Here is a 26,438-nt window from a genome sequence, read left to right on the forward strand (position 1 = left end):
GATTATAACAGGAGAACCTGATTTTGATTAGCAAGCCTTCTCTGAGAAAGTAGCCTGAAGGGTGGATGGCGAGTCAGAGGAGTTGGGTGGGCCATGGGATGTGGAGAAGAGCATTCCAGGCAGAAAGAAAAGCACAGTTGCATCTTTGAAGGCCCCAATGTGAAGAATTTTGTTCTTTTAGGGAACTAAAAGAAAGCCATAGTGACTGGAACAAGGGAGAACATGATGTGAAATGAGATGAGAGGTAGGCAGGTACACAAGTCTGTTCATGTGTCCTTATGTCTTGGTGGATTCCTGTAATTAAGGTGACCAGATCTTGATATTTAATGTCAAATTGGTTTCTAGGTAGATTATTCCAATTTATACTCCCACCATCAGTATTTGTCCTGGTCTCCCAACCCTCACCGATAATGAACATTATTGAGATTTTCCAGTTTGATAGCTGATTTTATTTGTGTTTATTCGTTATACAATGAGGGTTAATATTTTATGAATTATTCTTTTTTTTGGAAATTATTCTTAACCATTTTCAGTTGCGATATTCTTTTCTGAATTGATTTATAGGAGTTCTTTTATATATTAAGTATATTACTTTTTGTCATAGTTATTTTATTCTCATTTTGTTATTTGCCTTTTAATTTGCTGTGTGGCCTGCAAATTATTTCTCCTTTGGTTAACAATGCATGCTATGTTTATGTATTTTAAAATGGTGATGTTAAAATGAGTTGGTGCTTTCTAGAGTGCAGACCAACCAGCAGCATAGCAGGAGGTATGGAATGTGCTTGCTGCTGGAGGGAAACTGATGCAGGTTTATCATAGCAGTTGAGAGTTGATTATAAATTTACATCAAGAGAAATTTTTGATTTAGTCTCAAGCTTAATGAATTTCCTTTAAATACAAAAATTTTCCCAAGAAAAAAGGAATTTTGGCTTTGCTAATTTTATCCTGCTAAGTTCTCATTTTCAGAGGCATATAAGAAAAACACTGCATTTCATATTGTTAATCTTGTGAGCTGTTTAATTTGAGGAGGTAAAATAATATTATTTGAAAACAGGAAGCAGTATACCTGTGATTTACTTGATTTTAGTGTAAAGAGTCTTTCGTTTTCAGTAATGACAAACTTAAATTATTCAGACTAACTCTCCTGCTAAAAGCAATGAGAAATGTTATTAGCAGTATATAATAGTATATAGAAAAAAATCACTGAAAAAGAAGAAGAGCATGATAGTGGCGATTGCCAGACCAATATTTGGGGGAAAACCAAAATCCAGAGAGGTAAGGGCAGTCCTGGCAAAGCAAAGCCACATTGTCTTTGGTTCTGCAGCTTTATAGGGTTAGGGAGACTGAACGCTGGATCCAGGGCTCACCCAAGGTAGACTGTCATATAAGATACCCTCCCCATATTAACCTAGAACCCCAGAGAGCTGCACCCTTGGGGAAAGGTGAACCAGAACTAACCTGCCTGCCAATCACAGGGGACTGTATGGAAGGTTATCTTGGCAGTGAGCAGGGAAGGGTCAAAAGGAAAATAAAAAGCTTGTTTCAGAGAAGTTGAGGCCACAAACTGCTTGTCATGCAGACTTGTAGCCCAAAGCCATATAGCCTGAATAGACCAAGGAACCTTAAGCCTTGAACTTGGTTTAATGTGGTCCTCCACTGGTAATGCTTCTAGACGCTTGATAGAAGTAAATTTACATCCTTTCTCAAGGAAGACATCTTCATCCTAAGCCTTTGGAAATTCCTACAAATGTGTTTTCAAGGACGGTGAGCACCGGGCAAAGATAACCATGCATACAAGGAAGCGATTCCAATGGTAATGACACTTGGAGAACTTTACTAATAATTCTTCTGTATTACCAGTTATTTTTTTCTTTATGAAGTGATTCTAAAAAGCTGTATATTAGATACTTTGAACCTGGGGATCTGATAATTTTAAATTTTACTTGGCTGAATGAAATGACATTGGAATCAGTAACTTCATTGATCTCCATTTTGCACTTTTTTGATTAACAGCCTGAGTATATTCCATTTGTCCTCATAATTTTTGTAGTTTAACAAGATCTGTCCTAATGACAGTGGGAAATGTAGTGTTAGGATTTGCTGATGTCTGCTGTGGCAGACTATTCTTGAGGTATCAGAATATAAATAAAATTGAGATTTCTTCTCTCCCATGTGGTACTCAGATGTTTTATTTCAGGAGTTTCTGGATTGAGCTCATAACCTAAATGTTTGTTTTGTCATGGCTTAAGAGGCGGTAAGCAAGATATCAGAGACACTCTCCCTCCCCTAGGCTGTGTCTGCCCAGAACAAATTGTTTTGTGTCTATATATATCCATTATTTCAGTACATATAAACTTGTCAAATACAGTTGTACAAAATACAGTACATAGGTGTCTTTAAAAAGCAAGAATTTATTTAGTAGCTAAGGTTTTTATACTGTTTAGCTATTTGGTCATTGTTTTTACTTAAATACTACCCAGCGGATTTTTGCTTTAACTTGAAAGGCCAGAAACAAAAGTATATGTGATAGCTACACTGTATGAAAAGCATTCTTTCCTAGACTAGTCCTTGCTAAATTCAGATGAAGTATCTGAACTATCCCAGGAACTTGAGACATGCATGCAATCACTAAGTACTAGCTGCTCAGAGAGATACCAGCCAGCAGCAGCCAGCTTGCCTTGCTTAGAGAATCTTGAGGGATATTTGTCCGCTGCTAACTTACCCATTTTGTGTGTTTTTCTTCAGGTGATGCAGACAGAAAACATTGTAAATTCAAGCCTGATCCCAACATCCCTGCAGCCTTCAGTGCCTTCAACGAGGACTATCTTGGAAGTGGGTGGTCACGAGGACACATGGCTCCAGCAGGAAATAACAAATTTTCATCTGTAGGCATATTTTTGGGGAGGGATAGGAATACGGGGCTGGTATTATGCGTACCATGGGACTTGGAGATTAAAAACTTAGGAGCCAAACCTTAACATTTGAGAATTTCCATACTCTATTTTTTATTTTTCTTCCTGACTTTATTTTTTTTTTTTGTTCAGATGCTGAGGCATTGTTAAACAGGTTGAATAAGGAAAATTAAATGCTATGTAAAAGGGAACTGGAAAGCCACTAGGAGCTAAAGCTACTCACTTATATTTATTTTGAAAAATTTCAGACCTGTAGAAAAGTTGAAAAGAGTACAGCAAAAACTTTTTTTTTTTTGGTAAGCTTACCTGAGCTAACATCCGCTGCCAATCCCCCTGTTTTTGTTGAGGAAGATTGGCCCTGGGCTAACATCCATCCCATGTTCCTCTACTTGATATGAGATGCCGCCACAGCATGATTTGACAAGTGGTATGTCGGTCTGTGCCTGAGCTCCGAACCTGCGAACCGTGGACCGTCGAAGCGGAGCACGCAAACTTAACCACTCCGCCACCGGGCCAGCCTCCAGCAAAAACGGTTTAACGTGTAGAAAAGTTGAGAAGATAGCACAAGAAACACATTTTGATATATTTACTTTACATATATGTTTACGTATATATAATTTTTTATAACCATGGACACTAAATTGCAGACATCATAACACTTCATTCCTAAATAGATCACTTGGGATTTATCATCTAAGAACGAGGATATTTATATATAGGACAAGAATATCATTGTACCAAGAAATATGTGCAAATGTATTTTTGTATATTTGTACAATAATATCTAATATACAATTCGTATTCACCAAATTGTCCCACTTATGTCTTTTACAGCTTTTTTTTTGATCTGGAGTCCAATCATGAATCACATATTACACTTAGTTGTCATGTCTTTCTAGTCTCCTTTAATTTGGGATAATTTGTCAAAAAAGGGGAGAAATGTCTTTTATGACATGGACATTTATTTCATGAACTGTTGGTGATTACTGTTGTTAAGATAGTGGTTCTCAACCTTGGGTAGTCATTATAGTCACCTGAGGAAGTTTTTTTTTTTTTTTTGTGAGGAAGATCAGCCCTGAGCTAACATCCATGCCAATCCTCCTCTTTTTGCTGAGGAAGACTGGCCCTGAGCTAACATCTGTGCCCATCTTCCTCCACTTTATGTGGAACGCTGCCACAGCGTGGCCTGACAAGTGGTGCGGTGATGCGTGCCCAGAATCCGAACCCGGGCCGCCAACAGCGGAGCGCATGCACTTAACCGCTACGCCATGGGGCCAGCCCCGACGTGGGGAAGTTTTAAAAAATCCTAATGTGCAGACCTGTAACCCAGAGCAGTTAAATTAGAAACTCTAGGGGGTGCATCCCAGGCATCAGTATTTTTAAAGCTCCCTAGATTATTCCAATGTTCATCCTAGGTTGAGAGCCACTGCTTGAAGAGAAGGTAATTGGTGGCTTTGGCAGTTAGTATACATCAGTGGAAGGAAGTACAATGATAGAGCCTTGTATTTATGGGTCAGAAGTGTGAAATGAGTGAACACGTGGTGGCCAGAAATTCAGAAGAATGAGCTATTTTTCTCTGCCACTTTTGAACTAATATGTTTGTACTGTACTACTTATTAAAATTCCTGAGAGTTGACCTTTACTGAGAAACCCTTTGCCAGAGGCTTAAAACCAGAATTTACCCTTTAGCTTTGTGTTGGAAATTTTTAGTTCTTCGAGTCTACATTGTAGGTTTGAATTTTATAAAGAAAACTAGCATACCAAACTACTTATTTTGTTCTAGTCCTTGTTTTGAATAATATTGAGCTTTCTGTTCTGCAGTAGCTATGGCTTGTATCACTTATCTAAACAAGTAGTCACTGTAATTGCCTAGAGCTAACGTATGAATAAGGAACTGTTTTTCTGTGTCTGCTTTGTAAAATCAAAGGGGAGGGGGCTGGCCCCGTGGCTTAGTGGTTGGGTGCCCACGCTCCGCTGCTGGTGGCCTGGGTTCGGATCCCGGGCGCGCACTGATGCACCGCTTCTCCGGCCGTGCTGGGGCCGCGTCCCACATGCAGCAAGTGGAAGGATGTGCAGCTGTGACATACAACTATCTGCTGGGGCTTTGGGGGGAAAATAAATAAATAAATCTTTAAAAAAAAAAAAAATCAAAGGGGAGGGCATTTCAGTGCAACTTACTATTTTTATTTCTTTTCACAGAAAGCCATGGCTGAAACATTTTACCTTTCTAATATTGTGCCTCAGAATTTTGATAATAATGCTGGATATTGGAACAGGTGAGGGGTGAGAGTTTTTAAAATGTAATTCTGTGGGAGAACGTACTAGTGTGCCCATCAACTGTTTCTGTCTTTGTTTTTCAAAATCTAACACTACTGAAGGTAAGTACTTTGGACTAGTTTTTTTTTTGCTGTATTTCAGGCGTACAGTTTTCTGTGGGCGTACAGACTTCAAAACGTAGCCAGCCATTTTGATCATGTTTACCACTGATCAGAAATCAAATTCTGGAAGAAACTACTCAAAATATTATTATTAAGGCAGGAAAATATTTTTGAGTATGTCCAAAGGACACTATATTTTCCCCTACTTGTATTTCAAGAGTTTCTGTACGTTTTTAAAAAAAGAAAGTTTTGGTACAATTAAACATAACCATTGAACAGTTTTTTTTTTTTTTTTGGTGAGGAAGATTGGCCATGAGCTAACGTCTGTTGCCAATCTTCCCCTTTTTGCTCTAGGAAGATTGTCTCTGACCTGACAGCCGTGCCAGTCTTCCTCTTTTTTTTGTGTATAGGATGCCACCACAGCATGCCTTGATGAGTGGTGTGTAGGTCTGTGCCTGGGATCCAAATCTACAAACCCTGGGCCACTGAAGCAGTGTGCAAACTTAACCACTTTACCACCAGGCTGGCCCCTCATTAACCAGTTTTTGATGAAACCTAACTGTAAAATCATCTGGGCCGTCTGCATTTTTTGGATACTTTTTAACCACTTCTGTCAGGGGATCTCTTTAAGCATCTAAAACTAGTACTGATTGAGATTGTTTCAGGCTATTGTGTTTTCCCCACAGTACTTTGTGGTTTAGAGTAATTGAGAGCACCCCACACTAAAAGAGACTTCAGTGATTATGAGTCATGGCCCACATTTATTTCATCTACAATACCCTCCCTTTCCCCTACTTAGATTGTTTTAAGCAAGTGACAGATATATAATTTTATCCATAAGTATTTCATAAATAAATATTTTTAGAAGATAAGGATTCTTTTAAAATATAACCCCAGTACTGTTATTGCCCCTAAAAAATTTAACAGTAATTCCTTATTACCAATGTTACAGTCAGTGTTCAAATTTCCCTGATTGTCTTTAAATTTTTTTTTTTTTTTGGTTTATTGGTTTGAATCAGGAGTCAAACAAGGTCCACACATAGATTTGGGTGATATATCTCTTTAGTCTCTTTTAATCTGTAGGTTTCCCTTCCTCTTTTTTTTCCCCTTGCATGTTATTTGTTCAAGATCTGGGATGTTTGTCCTATAACGTTTCCTTTCCGTATTCTGGCTGATTGCATACCTGTGGAAGCATTTAACATTTTCCTTTCCCAAGGGATATATTTTCGGGTGGAAAACTTTGCCTTATAATTGGGCATACATGCTATAAGATATAATAATCTTGATTTTACTTTTTAGATAAGGAAACTGAAGAATGGTGACATACATTGTTATCTTATAAATCTCTTCCAACTGCAGTATAAGAAAGTGCATAGTGAAACTGCTTGCCATTTTTACCTAGTAAATTAGCAAAAACAGCTTTTAAGTGATAAATCCAGTGTTGTAAAGATTACTGTGAAATTGCTATGTCATATTTTGGAGTTTATAGAGTAAATTGGTACAATCTCATTCGAAATGTTAGTTTGACATATAATCAAGCGTCATTAAAATATTTATTCAGTAAAGTAATTCTGGCCCTTGAAATTTATCCTAAGGAATTAATACAACGTTGCATTATATAAGAAATGTTAGGATAAACCTAGTTGTCCCACAATAGGAATGGTTAAATAAATAAGGTATAGCAACTTGTTAGAATGATATATAATTCTTTTTTTTTAATTATTTTTTTTTTAATTTTGTTTTTTCCCCCAAAGCCCCAGTAGATAGTTGTACATCATAGTTGCACATCCTTCTAGTTGCTGTATGTGGGACGCAGCCTCAGCATGGCCGGAGAAACGGTGCGTTGGTGTGTGCCCGGGATCCGAACCCGGGCCGCCAGCAGCAGAGTGCGCGCACTTAACTGCTAAGCCACGGGGCCGGCCCTGATATATAATTCTTGAAAAAAGTTTGAGAACTACAGCATAGAAAAATAAGGGAGAAAACAAAACAAAATTTTAGTTCTAAAATGCATGCTGAATGGACATAGGAAAATGTAGATAGTTGTATTAATTTGTGTGATTTTCTTTTTTTTGTGCCGTAAGAAATGGGAAGATCATTGCTTATATGCTTATAATGTTTTGTACCATAGTCTCTTGTTTGCATTAATTTCTTAAATTCAGTGTTCTTGGTATCTTTCCCAAGAACTTGATATAGTTTGTTTCTTTTCTACATTTATGTCTGAGAATATCATACCTTTTTTTGCTTTGTTTTTCAGAATAGAAATGTACTGTCGAGAACTGACAGAGAGGTTTGAAGATGTTTGGATAGTCTCTGGACCATTGACCTTACCTCAGACTGGAAGTGATGGAAAGAAAACAGTTAGTTACCAGGTAGGAACATGTTTTAGCATTCAAGCTTATGTTATTTGTATGAGATTGTAATTTCATTCTGTATTCTGCTTCTGATTTCATTTATTCAACAGTATTTATTGAACACTGTTGGACTGATAGGCATAGAGGATATAATGATGGGTTAAAAAGCAACCATTGCCTTCAAGGAGCTCACAGTTTAGAAAGGGAGACAGACATACTATCAATTAATTTTGTTAACGTGGGATATGCTGTAATAGAGATAAATACATAGGTGAAGTGGTATCACAAAAGGACTGACTAACTCTATTTGTGTGGGTTGGGAAGACTTAATGGAGGAAGAGATTTTTGAGCTAGATCTTGACAGATGAGTAAGAGTAAACTGAGTCAGGAGGGGAGCATGGGAATTCCAGAAGATGGAACAGTATGAGCACAGGATATTTGTGATCAACAGCATAGTTCTGGGGTTTAGGTATCATTGGTAAAGACTGGAGCTTATGGTACAAAAAAGTTTGGGTGGCTCAAGGGGGACGAGGATTTCTACAACAATAGGTAGAACAGGGGCCAGATAATAGAGGGCTTTGTATTCCATGAAGACTTGGATTTTAATTTTTAGACACTGAGAAATTATAGGTTTGTTTTAAATGTGAGAGACAATTTATTTGTTTTGTTTTGTTTTGTTTTCCTTTTTTTGTGTTTGAGGAAGATAAGCCCTGAGCTAACATCCATGCTAATCCTCCTCTTTTTGCTGAGGAAGACCGTCTCTGAGCTAGCATCCATTGCCAATCCTCCTCCTTTTTTTTTTTTCCCCAAAGCCCCAGTAGATAGTTGTATGTCATAGCTGCACATCCTTCTAGTTGCTGTATGTGGGATGTGGCCTCAGCATGGCCGGAGAAGCGGTGCTTCGGTGCGCGCCTAGGATCCGAACCCGGGCCGCCAGTAGCGGAGCGCGCACACTTAGCTGCTAACCCACGGGGCCAGCCCTGTTTTGGGTTTTATAAAAAGTATTCTGGCAGCACTATATAGAGAGGTAGGTGAGGAAGGGGGTGTTTAAGGAGAGGTTCAAGACAAGGACGTGAATTGGGACATTACTGCCGTAGTCGTATGAGAACAGACCTGGGGCTGAACTCAAGCAGTTGGAGTGAGGACAAATAGAGGAATACAGGAAAGAGTAACCATGAATTAACTTTTTGGGTGAGGAAGAGGGAAAAGTTCAGGATAACATCCAGATTGCAGTGAGTTGAGTAATGGGAGGAAAAGCTTTTCTTTTAGATGCTTGGATTTTTTAAACGAAAGTGTTTTTACATGCAAGATATTTGAGAACTTTATAGACTGAAGGAAAGAGATTAAAGATATAGGAGAGTATAATTAATGGCGTGAGAGCTTTAGACATCTAATGTTGATGTCTAAGATTGAGGATTCTCCCAAGACGGTGGCTGAATTGATGTACTGTGAGGTCTGCATAGGGTAGGGAACGAAGTGGAGTGAAGAGAAAGAGGGGATAAAGTAAAAAGAGAGAGATTGAAGGACTTCCCAGTAAGATCAAAGAGGAGGTGTATTTGGAGGGAACACCTAGCTCAGCTCTAGGAATAAAGCAGATATTTAATAAATGCTGGTTAGGTTAAACGATTACCTAAGAGAGCCTGTGATGAAATTGAATGAACTGAGAAAACAGATTTAAGAAGACAGTCACAACTTTAGGGTATATTCTGTCTCATGTAACTTGCTTATTATCAGCCTCTCTGGATCAGATGTGCAGTGATGTGTAGGTATCCAAGGTGTTCACATAGGTGCTCACACCCTCAGAGTATTCCAGTAGTTCTTGTAGGAGGGAAGAGTGGCAAGGAGTTAGTATTTTAAACAGATTAATTTGTCTCTTCTGATCAACTTGCTAATTTAATTTTAGTATTTTTTTGTAATGTTAGAAGAAAAAAATGACATAAAGCTCCCTCTATTCTCTTATTTTTCAAATAGTAATTATTCTTGAGCTTTGTTAAACTCTCTTTACTCTTACTGTTGGAAAAGAGGTTCTCCTAGCTTTGACTTCTAAACCTTAAGTGATCAAATTACAGTTATATGTGTGCCCTGTTTTCATAAAATTGAAAGATTTATATGACAAACTTACTGTGTAGAAGAAAAATTTATACAAAATTTAAAAGGAAAAATTAACCAGCATTAAATTAAGAGCATTTCACTAAGCAGTTTTTTTGTGTGGATATTTCTGTTAAATATGTGTTGGCCAAATGCTGTAGTGGAAAGTATATTGTTTTTCTTAAATTGGATATAGTTTATAAAAAATATTATAATATATCTGCTAGCTCTTTCTGCTGAAAGGGGCTAGAAGCAGTGATATGCTATTAGCAGTGAGTGTACCTTGAGACCAGATCTGGGTTTCTAAAAAAAAAAAACCATCTCCTGTTGAAAGAACTCAGCACATGGAGAAGTGGCTGATTCCAAGGATGGTACAGAGAAGGTACAAAATGGAACATCTTGTGCCAAAAAGCAAGGAAATGCTCAAACAAATGGTGGGGACATGTCAAAAGGACATAGAAATTAGCTTGAAGGAGTTCCAACTTACTGTGTCTGGGGCTATTTGATATCAAAACAAAATGGATTATAGACCTATTGAATTAAATAAGAATCCACACTTTTAATAAATAAGTAAATACGTGGGTGTAAAGAAACTTCTGCTTCTTACCATAGAATGTCAACTAATAAATTCATAATAATGAAAGAGTTAGAAAAATTGTTTTGCAACCATCATGGTAATAAGTGATTGAGAGAAGAATTAACAGTGGATGCTAAAAATAGTGTAAGTTTTATGAGGAATAGGACATTTATGTAGTTAAAAGAATCTCCCCACAAATTACTTTATTAATAACAAAGCGAGAAATGATAACTTTATAATGGAGAAACTCCCCCTTAACCAAGTGATCAAGGTTAATATTGCCAGTAATGGGACTTACTGATATGCTGTACTTCCTACTCTGATGCTCTAAGGATACAATATCGCTTCTGTGATATTTCGGCCAAAAAAGCATAACGTTGAATCTCATCATGCAGAAATATCAGGCATACTCCAGTTGAGGGACATTCTGTGAAACAGTTGACTTGTACTCTTCAAAAATGTTAGTGTCATAAAAGACAAAAGCTGAGAAGCTAACTGTTCCAGATTAATGGAGACTAAAGAGTCATAAAAACAAGATGCATGGTGTGGTCTTAGATTGGATCCTAGATGAGAAAAACAAAAGTTGCTGAAAAGGACGTTATTGGGACAATTGGCCATGTTTGAGGTCTGTAGATGAGATAATTGTATTTTATCAATGTTACATTTTCTGGTTTTGAAAATTGTACTGTGATTACGTGAGTGAATGTCTTTGCTCTTAGGAAATACATCCTGAAGAATGTGTCTAGGACTTATTTTCAAAAGATTTAGGAAAAGGAAAGGAGTGATAAAGCAAGTTGGGCAAAATGTTAACAGTTGGTGAATCTGGGTGAAGGATATATAGGTGTTCTTTGTCCTATTCTTGCAAATTCTAAATTTGCACTTAATTCAGAATGAAACAAATATGTATATATTTTTTAATATATCTTTTCTATACTAGAATTCTTATTACACTGGAATATATAAAACTAACCACTAAAAAGACTTACCTTGCCTCTCCTAAATAGTTTATCAGCAAATGATATTCGAGCATGTTCAAGTAGCCTTGAAGAGAGTTTCAAAAGGGACCTGTCAGCTCTCCTTACCTTATTTAGTGTCATAGTGATGAAATGCGTGAGGGCCATCAAGATCAGCTTCCTGAAGAGTATATTTTGAGTAATAATAGTCTTGTTTTTTTGTTTTTATTTTAAAGCCTTACTGGTCTTTTCTTTCAGATTCTGAGCCTGTGAACCTGTATCATTAGTTTTCCATGTCTATATTAACTTATAGGATCTATTCAAGCTCACGCTGGCAAATCTTTAATTCAGCAAATGTTCAAGTACCTATCCTGTGGGAGTAATGTATACAGAATTATAAATGAGATGCCTCAAACTACATTCTTGTTTACCTTCTCCCTTCTTTCCTGTATTTCACATTCTGAGTCATTTTTCTCTTGCTCTCTCTCAATTTCTTTGAGTCAACAACTTTTATCAATTCTCTTTCTTAACTTTTGCTCAGATTTTGCTGGAGCTCTGAACACCTGTAATATTGCAGAGGCCTCCACTGTGTTTCTCTGCCTGCGTTTCTGTTGGTGCCAGTCTATCTGGAGTCCAGCAATCATGACAGAGAAAGTATACATTCTTACTTTTCTCATCTTCAAAACATCAGAAATGAATAATACCAAAAGAACAGAAAAAGAAACATCATTTATACTGAAATCAGGAAATGTCCATATTCTTATATCAAAGAATTTCAAATAATATCTGACAGATACAGTACATTTGGACTAAATTAAAAAAGGATATTAATTTGACATGTCTTCTCTTATCAAAGCATGGGCCAGTGTACTGGAATTAGTAAGGAAGTTCCGAAAGGGTCCCACGGGTAGCAAGCCACAGGAGAAACTTCTTGTGCCCTACTTGGAGTTTACCCCTTTGCCTTGGAATAGTAGGACTGGTGAGGTGATTGTAGTCGTTAAAAGCACAGATTTCATGGAAGATCTGGCTCATATCTTTGTTTTGATACTTACTTGCATTTGGTTCTGGGGAAATGATCTAACTTCTTTAAAGTTCAGTTTTATTGGCAAAATTTGGATAATAGTAACATTTGCCTTGTTGGATTCTTAGGACCATTGTTTGCTTGGTACCTAGCAAACAGTAAAATGTTCAGTAAATGTTAGCTACTATTATTATTCTTTTGGAGGCTGACTTAAGAAATCTCAGCAACATTAGATGCCTGAAGAAAATGGAATGATGTCTACAAAATGTTGAGGTAAAAAGATGTGACCCAAGAATTCATTACTCAGATTGGTTGTCATTAACACATCAAGTTAATGATAGGAAGATGATCTCTCAATATGTTAAAACTTCAGAAATATAACTACCTCTGTACCCTTCCTGAAAAAGTTACTTTAGATGTAATTCAGTGGGCCGGCTCCGTGGCTTAGCGGTTGAGTGCGTGCGCTCTGATGCTGGCGGCCTGGGTTCGGATCCCGGGAGCGCCCCGAGGCACCACTTCTCCGTCCAACGTGAGGCCGAGTCCCACGTACAGCAACTAAAAGGATGTGAACCTATGACATACAACTGTCTGCTGGGGCTTTGGGGGGAAAAAAACTGAATAAATAAAATCTTAAAAAAAAAAAAAAAAAAAAAAAGATGTAATTCAGTTAATTGAAAGATGAAATAAAAAATAAAGAATTCACAAAATGGAAAAACTGAACCGTGAATCCATTTAAACATAGAAATAAGTCTGATAATTACTTTTACAAAACAGATTGTAATAGGTATTATTCTTAAAATAAAGTTACCCAGTGTATAAAATGTAATGATTTTATAATAGACAAAGACAAAAATCAAAGAATGTGCCAGCAACAACCAGAGGATTACAGGGGAAGTGGAGAGAGAGGAGCAGCAGTGTAAGTGCACTGATTTCTTCATCTTTCAGAGGGGCTGTCGTTGCACGCTGTTTCAAATCAGAAGCTGGTGACAAGAGAGAATGTGTATGCATATGTAAAGTGAACACTAATAGGACCAACTCTCTCCCCTAACAAAACAAAACAAAACCAAAGACTATATAGCAAAATTTAGAAAACTAAGAAACTTGAAAATAAGATGACAGACCAATTATTTGTTACAACAATAAATGCAAATGTAATATACTCCATTATTGACAGTAAAAGTCTCAGATTGGATCAGAAAATAAAAGCCAACTAATTAGTTATTAATCAACTCAGAAAGATTAAAAGTTAAAAAAATGGGTAAAGATAAACTAAGCAAATCTAAAACAAGTGAAGAGGGATTATGATATTACTATTACACAGTGTTGCATTCTCACTGCCGTACTTGCATGCACCCAGTTGCATAGCATCAGCATATATAAAAGCAAATACAAAAAGGAACTGACAGGATTAGAGTAATATTGGGAGGTTTCAATGAGCCTCTTTCAGTTTTGGACAAATTAGGTGAAAAATACTCATTTATACACTTTGGCCATATTTCAGGCTGCAGAGAAGCCTCAAATTTTAAAAAGTAAAGTAGCATAGGAATTATCTGTTTCAAGAAGGCTTTCACCGGTGAAATTACCTAGGCTTATTCCTAGCTTATTGTGACTGTTCCATTTTATCAAATGCCTTTTAAACTGTCTAGATATCAAATCTTGATAGATCGTATTTTTTTTACTTTTATCTTTTTTTTTTAATAATTTTATTTATTTATTTTTTTCCCCCCAAAGCCCCCAGTAGATAGTTGTATGTCATAGCTGCACATCCTTCTAGTCGCTGTATGTGGGACGCGGCCTCAGCACGGTCAGAGAAGTGGTGCATCGGTGCACGCCCAGGATCCGCACCCGGGCTGCCAGCAGCGGAGCGCGCGCACCTAACCGCTAAGCCACCGGGCTGGCCCTCTACTTTAATCTTTATTGTAGTGAATTATACAACTAGTCTTTTTTTTATGCAATGTAAAATATACATAACAAAATTTACTATTTTAACCATTTTTAGGTATACAATTCTGTAGCGTTAAGTACATTCACATTGTTGTACAACCATCACCACCATTCATCTCCAGAACATTTTTATCTTCCCAAACTGAAACTCTGTATTCATTAAACAATATCTCCTCAATCCCCTCCTCCTGGCCCTTGGCAACCACAATTCTACTTACTATCTGCATGAATTTAACTATTCTAGGTACCTCACATAAGTGGAATCATACAGTATTTGTTCTTTTGTGTCTGGCTTATTTCATTTAGCATAATGCCATCAGGTTTCATCCATGTTGTAGCACGTGTCAGAATTTCATTCCTTTTTAAGGCTGAACAGTATTCCGTTATATGTATATAGCAAATTTTGTTTATCTCTTGATAAATGTTTCCACCTTTTGGATATTGATGAATAATGCTGTTGTGAACATTGAGGTACAAATATACGTTTGAGTCCCTGCTTTTAGTTCTTTTGGGTATATACCCAGAAGTGGAATAGCTGGATGATTTGGTAGTTCTGTGTTTTAATTTTTTGAGGAAATGTTTTCCATAGTGGGCGCACCATTTAACATTCTCACCACCAACAAATAGAGCCTTAATGTTAAGCCACTCTTGCAGTTTTAAAATACCATGCCTGGTTTTGGCTCTTTTGCCAGTAGTTCAGGAATTGCTGTTATATCGCTGTCTGTGGCTAGATCCAGGGCCTCCAGGTTGCACTATTCCTGGTGGCCCCATTCACTGCGAATTTGGCATAGCCTCCAGCCCCAGCTGGGGCACAAATTTTTGTAGCCAGAGCACGGGCATTAATGCATAGAAGATAAGGTGAAAAAGATTAGACAGAAGCCTATCTTTGAATAAATGTGGTAAATTTGGACCCTACTTAGTAAGCCTAGTACCAGGTTCAGGGTAATACCTGTGTCTGAGTTTCCCTGTATATTAGTATGATATGTCACTGTGCTCTGTGGAGTGTGATCCAGCTGGTACATTACCCATTACAACATAATTCCATGAAATGGTGAGGCCGATTTGGGAGATTTCCTTTGTTTTGTGATTTTTTTATGGACCTCAGGTGCAAAGGGTGGCTGAGTTACCACACTCAGTTTATGGCACAGTATTATCATTGAGTCCTGTTAGATTCCTCTTGATATTTTTATATTTCTTGATTTTACTTCATTTCTGACTCCCCAGCCATTTATTGTGTGTCTTTGTGTGTTCTTTTCTTTAAAATGTTGAGAGAAGTAAAGACTTCCTAATCATAATCCTACTAGTCAGGGAAGTCTTCTGATTGAACAGTCTGCTAAAGAAGCCCACATGTTTCTGGATTTAGGAGAAGCTGCTCTTTTTGCTATCAAAAGGCATTTCTTGAGTGACTACATGCATACCACGGAGATATTGCGGGTTCGGTTCCAGACCACTGCAATAAAGTGATTATAGCCATAAAGCGAGTCACACAAATTTTTTGGTTTCCCAGTGCATATAAAAGTTATATTTACACCATACTGTAGTCTGTTAAGTGTGCAATGACATTACATCTAAAGAAACAATGTACATACCTTAATTAAAAAATACTTTATTGCTAAAAAATGCTAACCATCATCTGAGCCTTCAGAGATTTGTAATCTTTTTGTTGGTGGAGGGTCTTGCCTGGATGTTGATGGCTGCTGACTGATCAGGGTGGTGGTTGCTGAAGGTTGGGGTGGCTGTGGCAATTTCTTAAAATAAGACAACAGTGAAGTTTGCTGCGTTGATGAACTCTTCCTTTCACAAATGATTTCTCTGTAGCATGTGATGGTGTTTGATAGCATTTTACCCACAGTAGAACTTCTTTCAAAATTGGAATCAATCCTCTCAAACCCTGCTGCTGCTTTATCAACTAAGTTTATGTAATATTCTAAATCTTTTGCTGTCATTTCAACCATCTTCACAGCATCTTCACCAGGAGTAGATTCCATCTCAGAAAATCACCTTTCCTCATCTCTGTGAAGCAACTCCTCATTCATTAAGTTTTATCATGAGATTGCAAAAATTCAGTCACATCCTCAGGGTCCACTTCTAATTCTAGTTCTCTTGCTATTTCTGCCACATCTGCAGTTACTTCCTCCACTGAAGTCTTGACTCTCTCAAAGTCATCCATGAGGGTTGGACTCAGCTGCTTCCAAACTCCTGTTAATGTTGCTGTTTTGACCTCTTCTCATGAGTCGTGAATGTTCTTAATTGCATCTAGAACGGTGAATCCTTTCCAGAAGGTTTTTAATTTACTTTGCCCAGATCCATCAAAAGAATCACTATCTATGGCAGCTATAGCCTTATGAAATATATTTCTTAAATAATAAGACTTGAAAGTCAAAATTACTCCTTGCTTCATGGGCTGCAGAATAGATATTGTTAGCAGGCATGAAAACAACATTAATCTCATCTCCATCAGAGCTCTTAGGTGACCAGGTGCATTGTCAACGAGCAGTAATACTTCGAAAGGAGTCTTTTTTTTCTGAGCAGTAGTTCTCAACAGTGGACTTAAAATACTCAGTAAACCATGTTGTAAACAGATGTGCTGTCATCCAGGCTCACAGCTATGTTTTTCCATTTATAGAGCACAGGCAGAATAGATTTAGGTCCTAGGATTTTTAGAATGGCAAATGACTATTGGCTTCCACTTAAAAAAGTCACCAGCTGCATAAGCGCCTAATGAGCGAGTCAGCCTGTCCTTTGAAGCTTTGAAGCCAGGCATTGATTTCTCCTCTCTAGCTATGTAAGTCCTAAAGGGCATCTTCTTCCAATATAAGGCTGTTTTGTCTACATTGCAAATCTGTTGTTTAGTGTAGCCACCTTCAATAATTATCTTAGATCTTCTGGATAACTTGCTGCAGCTTCTACATCAGTACTTGCTGCTTCCCCTTGCACTTTTATGTTATGAAGATGGCTTCTTTCCTTAAACCCCCTGAACTAACCTCTACTAGCTTCGGAGTATTCTTCTACAGCTTCCTCGCCTCTCTCAAGCTTCATAAAGTTGAAGAGAGTTAGGGTCTTGCTTTGGATTAGGCTTTAGCTTAAGGAAATGTTGTAGCTTGTTTGATCTTCTATCCAGACCACTAAAACTTTCTCCATATTAGCAATAAGGCTGTTTCGCTTTCTTATCATTCGTGTGTTCACTGGAGTAGCACTTTTAATTTCCTTCAAGAACTTTCCTTTGCATTCACAACTTGGCTAACTGGCATGAGGCCTAGCTTTCGGCCTGTCTCGTTTTTTGACATGCCTTCCTCATTAAGCTTAATCATTTCTAGCTTTTGATTTAAAGTGAGAGATGTGGGAGTCTTCCTTTCAGTTAAACAATAAGATGCCATTGTAAAGCTATTAATTGGCCTAATTTCAATATTGTGTTTCAGGAATAGGGAGGCCCCAGGAGAGGGAGAGAGACGGGGGAACTGCCGGTTGGTGGAGCACTCAGAACACACACAACATTCATTAAGTTCACCGTCTTGTATCAGTTAGTGGTGCCCCAAAACAGTTACGATAGTAACATCAAAGATCACTGACCACAGGTCACCATAACAAATATAATAATAATGAAAATGTTTGAAATATTGCAAGAATTACCAAAATGTGACACAGAGACATGAAATGAGCAAATGCTGTTGGAAAAATGGTGCTGATAGACTTGCTTGACACAGAGTTGCCACAAACCTTCAATTTGTAAAATACACACAATAAAGCGAAACACAGTAAAACGAGGCGTGCCTGTATGCTGACAAAACTTAAGCCATAGGCCTGGTTGCTGCCTAGGCAGGCTTTTCAAGGACTTAAGCCATTCTTTGATTCATAACTTATGGGTGTTATTAAATGCTGGCCCAGACACCAATCTTTCTATCTCTGTTCCAAGCCTTTGGCTTTAAAAATCATGAACTTACTAATATGGAGGGTGAGAAATGAAGATCAGGGTGTTTTGTGTATTCTTTGGTGTATGCACCCGTGAACCTGTGATTTCGAAGGTTCTTTTTTTTTTGTTCTTTCTCATCTACAGAACCTTAGAGATTGGGTGCCTTTCTATTAACTGTAAAGCTTTTGAATCTATTTTTCATGAATTATATATTGTTAGAAGTTGTGAAATTAGATACTTATATTTAACATAGTTTATTCTTGATGTTTTTTTCCCTCAGCTTTGAAGCCATAATTGCCAAATAATCTTTTAATGAGTCTTGAATTTAAACTTTAAAAATTTATTGTTATGGAGCTGTATGTGCATAGTAATAAAAATGTTAAGCCTTAAAACATTAAAGTACATAACATCGTAACGACCTTCAAATAGTGTAAGAGGATACAAGATGAGACGTTAGTCTCCTGCTTCTGGTCCCAATCCCACTGTCCAGTTTTCTAGTTCTTCTGGTGGTTATTTCTATATTTCAGAATAATGGGTGCTAAAATGTATTTCTTAACTTTGATTTGTCAATTTTTAACAGTCTCTGTTGATGCATTCTCTGTGAAATATATGAAATTTGTTTAGTTCACTTCACACACTGTTCTAATCTCTGCCAGTCACATTATTTTTAGTTCTTCTATTGGTAAACTGTACATCATATACTTTACATAGTATACTTAAAGCTTTACTTCTTGATCTATCACTTATATGTTGCCACGGTTTATAGCATTTACATTTGTATTTGCTAAATATAATTTAGTTTGAGTTTTGCCTATAGCAAAGGTTGTAAACAGAGGCCTCCTATGGCACATCCAGCCCACAGAGATATTTTATTTGGTTCACATAGTATGTTGTTTTTGAATTAGTTGGTAATGTTTAATAATTGGGAGATTTCACATAAATCCAAATTTGAGCTTCTCTTAAAAAAATCAGATGACTCAATGACACTTGGCATATATTCCCATGGGCAGTGTTCACTAGATGAGAGTTAACTTTCTTCATAGTTTGAGAACATGTTCTTCAATTCACCATAATCCTCATCCGGCCCATTTCATCCATTTACATTTCCTGTCTAGCCCTTGTTGGTCTTTGTGTTTTATAATCCTGGGTCTATTGAAAATGTAAAACCAGCATTTATAGTATTATGAATGTACAAGTAGAACGTTTGGGCCCGTAAAGAAGTAGATATAATCCTATATTATTAAGTCTGTGCCACTTGAGAGAGAAGTATTACCACAAACAACAAAAAACTGAGAAGTGGAAAATAAAAGTGGCAGTGTGTTATAATTGCTATTTTTAAAAATGTAGTAATAAGCTTTTACTTTCTAATTCAGATCATTTAACCTTACCATCATGCTATTTTTTAATTAGGTAAATCAGTTTCTTCTTGAAATGTCATTCTTGGAGCCTTCTGATTTCTGTTTTAATTCGGACTACTTGTTTCCTCCCATCCTTTCTTTCCTCCCTCCCTTCTTTCCTTACTTTTATTCAACAAATATTTATTAAGCTCCCTCTGTGTAGTTGGCACTGTTCTGAGTGTTTCTGATACAGCAATAAATGAGGCTGTATGTTACATGGAGCTTACATTATAATGGAGTAGATATTACAATAAACAAAATGCCATATAGAAAAATAAAACATGGTAAAGATTTGTAGTGGGGGTAGAAAAGAAAGATTCAGGATAGGCCACTAAGGGGAAGTGACAGTGAGCAGAAACCTAAGTGAAATGAAGAAGTAATCTATATGAAGAGTTTTCCAGCAAGTATAAAGACACAGGAATGAGATTTAGCTTGGCATGTTCAAAGAACAGCAAGAATGCCAGTGTGAATTGCCAGAGCAGAGTGTGCACTAAGGAAAAGGAGGTAAATCAGAGAGGGAGACAATGGGAAGAAGTCTAGATTGTATTAAGTAAGATGGGATGCTCTTGTAGGGTTTTGATCAGGACAGTGGCATAATCTGTTACATTTTTAAAGCCCAGTCTGGCTGCTGTATGTGAAGAATAGAAGGATAGGTGGACCAGTTAAGAGGCTAATGGAGTAGTCTAAGTGAGAAATAATGACTTGAATAGGGTGGTGGTGGTAGAAACGGTGAGAAATGGACTGATTTAGGATGTGCCTTGCAGATAGAACTGATGGGACTCCCTAATGGATTAGTTGTAGAATAGGAGGGAATGAGTCAAGGATAACACTTAGGTTTTTAGTCTGAGATCATGAAGACCAGAGAGGAGCAGATTTAGAGGCTAGAAATCAGGGGTTGTGTTTTGGCTGTGTAAATTTGAGATTATTTGATGTCCAAGTGGAGACACGGAGTAGGCAGGCGGTGAGTTTGGCTCTCAGAGGAGAGCTTGGAAGTGGAGATTTGCTTGAAGTGGTCAGCACACAGATGATGTTTAAAGCTATGATGAAATCATGTAATGACTGTAGATAGGAGAGAACAGATCTGAGGTCTGAACCCTGCGGTACTCAGACATTTAGAGGTTGAGAAGAGGAGAATCCAGCAAAGGAGACAGAAGGAGCAACCTTTGAGGGAGGAGAAAAGTCAGGGGAGAGTGGTGTCCCAGAAGCCAAGTGAAGAAAGCATTTCAGGGAAGGAATGATGAGTTGAGAACTGACCGTTAGCAACCTTAGTGAGCTGTTTTAGTTTATGTCAGCTGCACATCTGTCGTTGTTTGTTTTCTTTGCACTTCTAGCTTAGGTCCACTTTATCTTGACACCCCCAGCCCCCCTTAGATTCCTTCCTTTGTGTTGTTGGAGTACATCCTCAAATTCTTTCTGGAAGAGTCATTGGATGGTAAACTTTCTAAGTCCTTGCTTGTCTGAAAATGTCCTAAAACTCTGGCATTGGAACCCTGGAATCTGCATGTATGACAGACTCTCTAGGGCAGTTTTGTGGATACCATCAAGTTTGAGAACCATTTCTTTAGAGAGTATTTTTCCACCTTCATCCTGGAGGCAGGACAAAGGCCTACTGCTTTTGTTGGTTGCACAATAATTCTCTAGATGGATTTTTCAGTCTCACACCTTGATTTTGACACCCTTTACTTACTGGAGCACAACTTAAGGGGCTGTGAAAGTCTAAGCTTTGGCTCCTTCCTCTTTGTTTTATCTAACAGTGTCATCACATCTATCTTCCAGAAGGTCATGGCTCTTCTTAGTCCACTAATATACTACTCTGTCATTCTCAGCACTTTGATGAACGTGTTCTATTTTATACCTGTTACCACCTGTGTATGTATATTTTTTAAATTGGAGAAAGGGAAAAGCAAAAGCCTGGGCTCAGGTTGTCATCTTGAACTGGAAACCCACTTTAATCTTTATTCCTTGGTTTTTTGCATATCCTTAGCAAAGCAAGTTGATATTTTTTAACATTTTATTTTGAAATAATTTCAAATTTATAGAAATGTTTCAAGAACAATAGAAAGAACTCCTCTATATCTTTTACCTAGATTCACTAGTTGTTAACGTTTTGCAGCGTTTGCACCCCCCCTCTTTGTGTGCATACACCTATTTTTATTATTTTCTGAACCATTTGACAGTTAGTTGCAGATATCTTGTCCCTTTCCCCCTAAATGCTCCATTCTCTCACATAACCACAGTATAATTATCAAATTCATGAAATTCAACATAAGAATATTATCCAGTATACAGTTCATATTCAAATTTTGCCACTTGCTCCAATAATGTCCTTCATGCAGTCTTTTTTCCCTGATTTGGGATGCCATCCATTATCATGCATTGCATTTAGTTGTCATGTCTCTTTAGTTTCCTTTAATCTGAAACGGTTAGTTCCTCAGCCTTTTTGTCTTTAATGACGTTGACATTTTTGAAGAATACAGGCTAGTTGTTTTGTAGTATGTTCTTCAAATTGCGTTTGCCTGTTGTTTCCTCATTAAATTCAGTTATGTTTCTGACAGAATACCTCACAGGTGGTCTTGTCTGCTTCTTAGTGTATAACATCAGGATGCACATGATGTCAGTTTGTCCTGTTATTGATGGTATTAACTTGGATCACTTGTTTAAGGTGGTGTCCTCCAGATTTCTTTGCTGCTACTTTACCATTTTCTTCTTTGAAATTAATCAGTAATCTGTAATCTGTGGAAGTACTTTGAGACCATGTAAGTATTCTTTTCCTCTTCAGACTCTCAGTGGCTAGTCTTAGCATCCATGGATGATTTTTGTCTGAATCAGTTATTACTACATTAGTTGCCAAATGACGATTTTCTAATTCTTATTCCTTCTACATTTATTAGTTGACATTCTGCTGTTAGGAAGAGCTTTTCCTTCTTATTTATTATCAGTGTGAACTCATGGATTCTTATTTTATTCAGTGAGTTCTAAACAATTTACTGTGTATTCATTTTGATGCTCAAATTGTCCCAGATTTGGCGAATGGGAGCCCCTTCAAGCTGTCTCCTGTATCCTTTTGACACATCCTTTATCTTGTTTTTAGCGCTTCCTACTTTCTGACGTAACATGATGCTCCAGACTCATCTTGGCCAAACTCGGAGATCAACCATTTCTCCAAGGAGCCCTAGTTCCTTTTAATGGGAGGGATTGGTGTTTAGAAACCAAGATCTGGATGACAAGTTGATTCTTGAGTGCTCGGTCTGCTGTTTGGCTTGTCATGTGTGTTCACCACATTTATTTTTAGCCTTTTATAGTGGGTGGAGAGAGCCCCAAAGAATATAGTACACAAATTCTATTGCCTTTAGTGGCTCACTGTTGGGAAGGCCTTTTTTCTCCATCTTCAGTGTTCCTGTGTTTTTTGAGAAGGAGATTTATAGACCCTGGTCATAAAGAAAGCGATTAGCTGTGCTTATGTGTATGTAACATTGAATGTTGTTAGGAATCTATATCCCTGGAGAGGCAAATAGTTTTTCATCTTTCTTTGAATCATATCGATGTGACATCTACTTTTATATATTTATATTTTTCACTAACAATTTCTCTGTAATATAGCTTTTGTTAGATTTGGCATTATTTTTCAGATCAAACTTGATTTCGGGTGGAATTTTAAACTTAAAAATCTTTAGTATATCTATCAATGTGAAAGCAAAATATGATCCTTTAGTAAATTAAACTGGAAAGATTGTCTCAGAGCTTGCCATTTTAAGAATTAAGTTGAGCCAAAAATTTTATGTGTGCATACACATATAAACATGGGAAAATTTGGTTTTGGAAAACAGACTTGGGAGGCAACGCTAAGCAAGGAGAAGAGATAGGAAAAGGTAGGATGTGTGCTGAGAAACAGTAAGTTCCTCAGACAGTGGGGTTAGAGCATTCATATAGGGAAGGAGACAAAAATGAAAGGAAGGGTTGGGGCCATGTGGGAGAAACCTTGAATGCCCGGCTAAAATGTTCAGGCTATTTTCTAGCAATTTGTAGTAAGATAATTATGGATAAAACCATGTCCTTAGTGATGCTGAGAAAGAGGACACAGCCTTGCCCAGCCCTAGAGACCAGTTTGTTCCTCTCAAGGAATAAATGTTTGAATTGTGAATTCCTATTTCCAAGGGAATGTCTTGCAATTGTGTATGGCAATTCAGAATGCCTGAGAAGTGTTTTGTTTTCTCAGGTCCAGCCGTTTAATATTTACTGCTTCTCTACAACTATACTCTGAACCTTATTTTAGGAGAATGTAACTAATAAAAACAACGGTATTTATTTAGTTTTCTATCTAGGCCATGAAGCATATATGTGCCTACTTTGGAGGAAGTGAAGCAAATGAACTGGTATTTGTTGAGGGCCATATATACTACACAGTATGAAAGTAGCTTTATACATGCTATCTCATTCAGTCCTCACAGAAAAGTAGTGGTAATCTATTTTATAGACAAGGAAATGGAGGTTTTGAGGGGTCAAGTCCAAGTCATATAGGTAGTAATTGTCAAAGGGGAGATAACAAACATGGGTCGGTCTGATTGTGTGAGAATTGCCAATCATTCATAGCACTGTTCTTGGAAGCTCTCAGAAGTCTACGTTAAAGGGATTGCTGTGCTCTTTAAGTACAGAAGCTTAAGGCCAGGAGGTGAAAGAGGGTGTGGATGGAGAGCAGTTACAAGTGATATTTGCTAGCATGCAAAAATAAGAGTAAAAAATGGGCCAAGAGGAGGATTCCTTATAGCCAGGCAGAAATGTCTGTTAGAATATGTAGGAAGGGATCACAGCATCATAGGACTTGAATGGATGTGAGCCTAAGGGAAGATTAGTAGCAGTGATTTTATTGGAAGTGAGTCATCTGACAACTCTAATCAGAATCACCCCCTTTGTTATAGCTGAGGTCATCCATGTGCTTTCTCTGGTGTGCCTGTTTCAAGAAGATATTGATTCCAGACAAGTGAAACATACCTGAAGATTCTGGCCTGAATATGATAATTGACCTGACAAGAAGTGAGCCTCAGATTTTACAACCTGGTGGTGGTGGTGGTAATGTTAGAAATACTTAGCAGTCGGTGTTTTCCTTCTACAGCATTACTTTCCAAACTTCCACCAACTCCTAGAGGGGGAGGATATTGAAAACATGCCTGCAGGGATCTTGAGGCATCACTGAAGTGATCAGGGAGTAATTTTTTTGAAATCTCCTGTTTTAGCTTCAGGCAGATCTTTTGTTTATTTCCATATCTATTTGTTTCAGTTGAAAAACAAGTTATTTTACTGGTTAAGTATCTCCTTACCCACACTCTAAACGTCCAAGTAGAACCAACAGTTGGGGAAGATGGTGCTTGTTTTACTTTGACTTGGCAGTCCCCTCCGCTTGCCCAGAGCAGGTACCCCAGTGTGAGAAGCACTGTCTCCCAGGGTTTGTGCTGCTGCACAAGCGCTTGCAGAGGCTTTACAGGTAACACAAGGGGCTGGCCACATTGCTGTTGACTTCCCATGCCTTGTGACTCCCTCCCTTTTCTTGTTTCTCTGTCCTCCCAGGTATGGATTCCCTACTTATCACACTGTCATGGTTTCTTCCTTTCATTTGATTGGCATGACATTTTAAGGGCTTGGTCTCTTGATATGCCCAACAGTTTTATTTTTGGAATTTCTTTTTTTGTCTTACCAGGGGAATGTAACCAAATATATCTATCTGATTCCAGCAGGTACATATTTTTTCCTCATGATGCTGCTTAATATTTCATTTAAGGCACACTTGCTGCGTATATGACATGACAAATGGCAGTCTTAGCCTGGGTATTTTTTGTTGCCAGTCTCTTCAGACACTGAGTCAACATGAAGGCCCAGCTCTGTGTGTGTGGAGTTGGGGAAGCGAGAAGCAAATCGTCATTTCTGCCTCTTGGATGCAGCGAAACAAGCTCAGGCCAGCATGTACGAAAACTAACTTCAGGTCACGAATGAGTGCCGGCTTTATGGCTGTTATATATATTGTGTTTTCCAGTCACTCCCAGTTGATTTCCAGTTTTTGTTACAATCTTGACAAGAGTTCAGTGCTTTTTGGTAATTTAACAGCAGCAAAGATTTCCTTTGTAATGTATTTTTATACCTAAATCTTAGATGAAAAGAGTTGTTATTGCTTTACTGATACTAAAGACTTGGTTCATATTAAGCCCTCATATCCTTTTGGTTCAGCGCATCATTTGTATCCAACCTGCTTTCTCCTCCTGACACCTTATTGTCTACCTTTAACTGGTCTAACCTTGCTTGATCCCGTGTTTCCCCACTCTCCTTCTGCAAAACCATCTTTTCTACCAAATGAAATTGCATCCATATCTTTTGAATGGCATTCATTACAAAAATAGCTTTTTACATAGGTCTTGCAGATTTTAAAGTCTTTTTTTTTTTGTAACTAATATGTCTTTGTATCTTCATAACTATTCTTGAGCTAGACAGCATGGGGATTGCTATTACCTATTTTATGAATGAAGAAAGAAGATACTGGTGGATGTGACTTGCAGCTTAGTGGCAAAGCCAGACTTGACCAGGTCTCTGGGGTGCCAATCCACTTAACCATTCTGCCCCAGTACCCTAGTAGTCTCTAGAAACATTTTCTGAAAGTCTTCCAGTTTTCCCAAAATTGAGAAAAATTTATTATGTAGGTTGAGTTGTCTACAAAGAAGAAGATAGCTCTAAGATATTTTAGGATTTTTTTTTAAGTCTTAAATTCAAGGAAGAAACAATAGGTTTTTTGAATTTCCAAATAGGACTGGTCCCTATATTAGACAGGTTAAAGATATTTACTTCCTGAGAACAGAACAGACTGAATCAGAGAAGATAGTGAGTGGCTAAGTTTTCGTTTTTCTCTTTATTTCTAGGGATAGTA

The 26,438-nt window shown here is 37.6% G+C and overlaps 1 protein-coding gene across 4 annotated transcripts in view; it reads left to right on the forward strand.

Moving 5' to 3' along the window:
* EXOG (exo/endonuclease G) overlaps positions 1-26,438 on the forward strand; it is a 36,128-nt gene that overhangs the window by 2,370 nt on the left and 7,320 nt on the right. For all 4 annotated transcript variants that reach the window (XR_015552198.1, XR_015552199.1, XR_015552200.1 and 1 more), the window contains exons 3-5: positions 2,746-2,885; positions 5,112-5,188; positions 7,545-7,659. Coding sequence is in view for 1 of the 4 variants with exons in the window: in XM_004419519.3 (XP_004419576.2) it covers positions 2,746-2,885; positions 5,112-5,188; positions 7,545-7,659 (332 nt within the window). In the remaining 3 variants the exon portion in view is untranslated. The remainder of the gene's footprint in view (positions 1-2,745; positions 2,886-5,111; positions 5,189-7,544; positions 7,660-26,438) is intronic.

Source organism: Ceratotherium simum, chromosome 5, assembly GCF_057802395.1.
Source record: "Ceratotherium simum simum isolate JZ-2026a chromosome 5, ASM5780239v1, whole genome shotgun sequence".
In the NCBI taxonomy this organism is placed as follows: domain Eukaryota; kingdom Metazoa; phylum Chordata; class Mammalia; order Perissodactyla; family Rhinocerotidae; genus Ceratotherium; species Ceratotherium simum.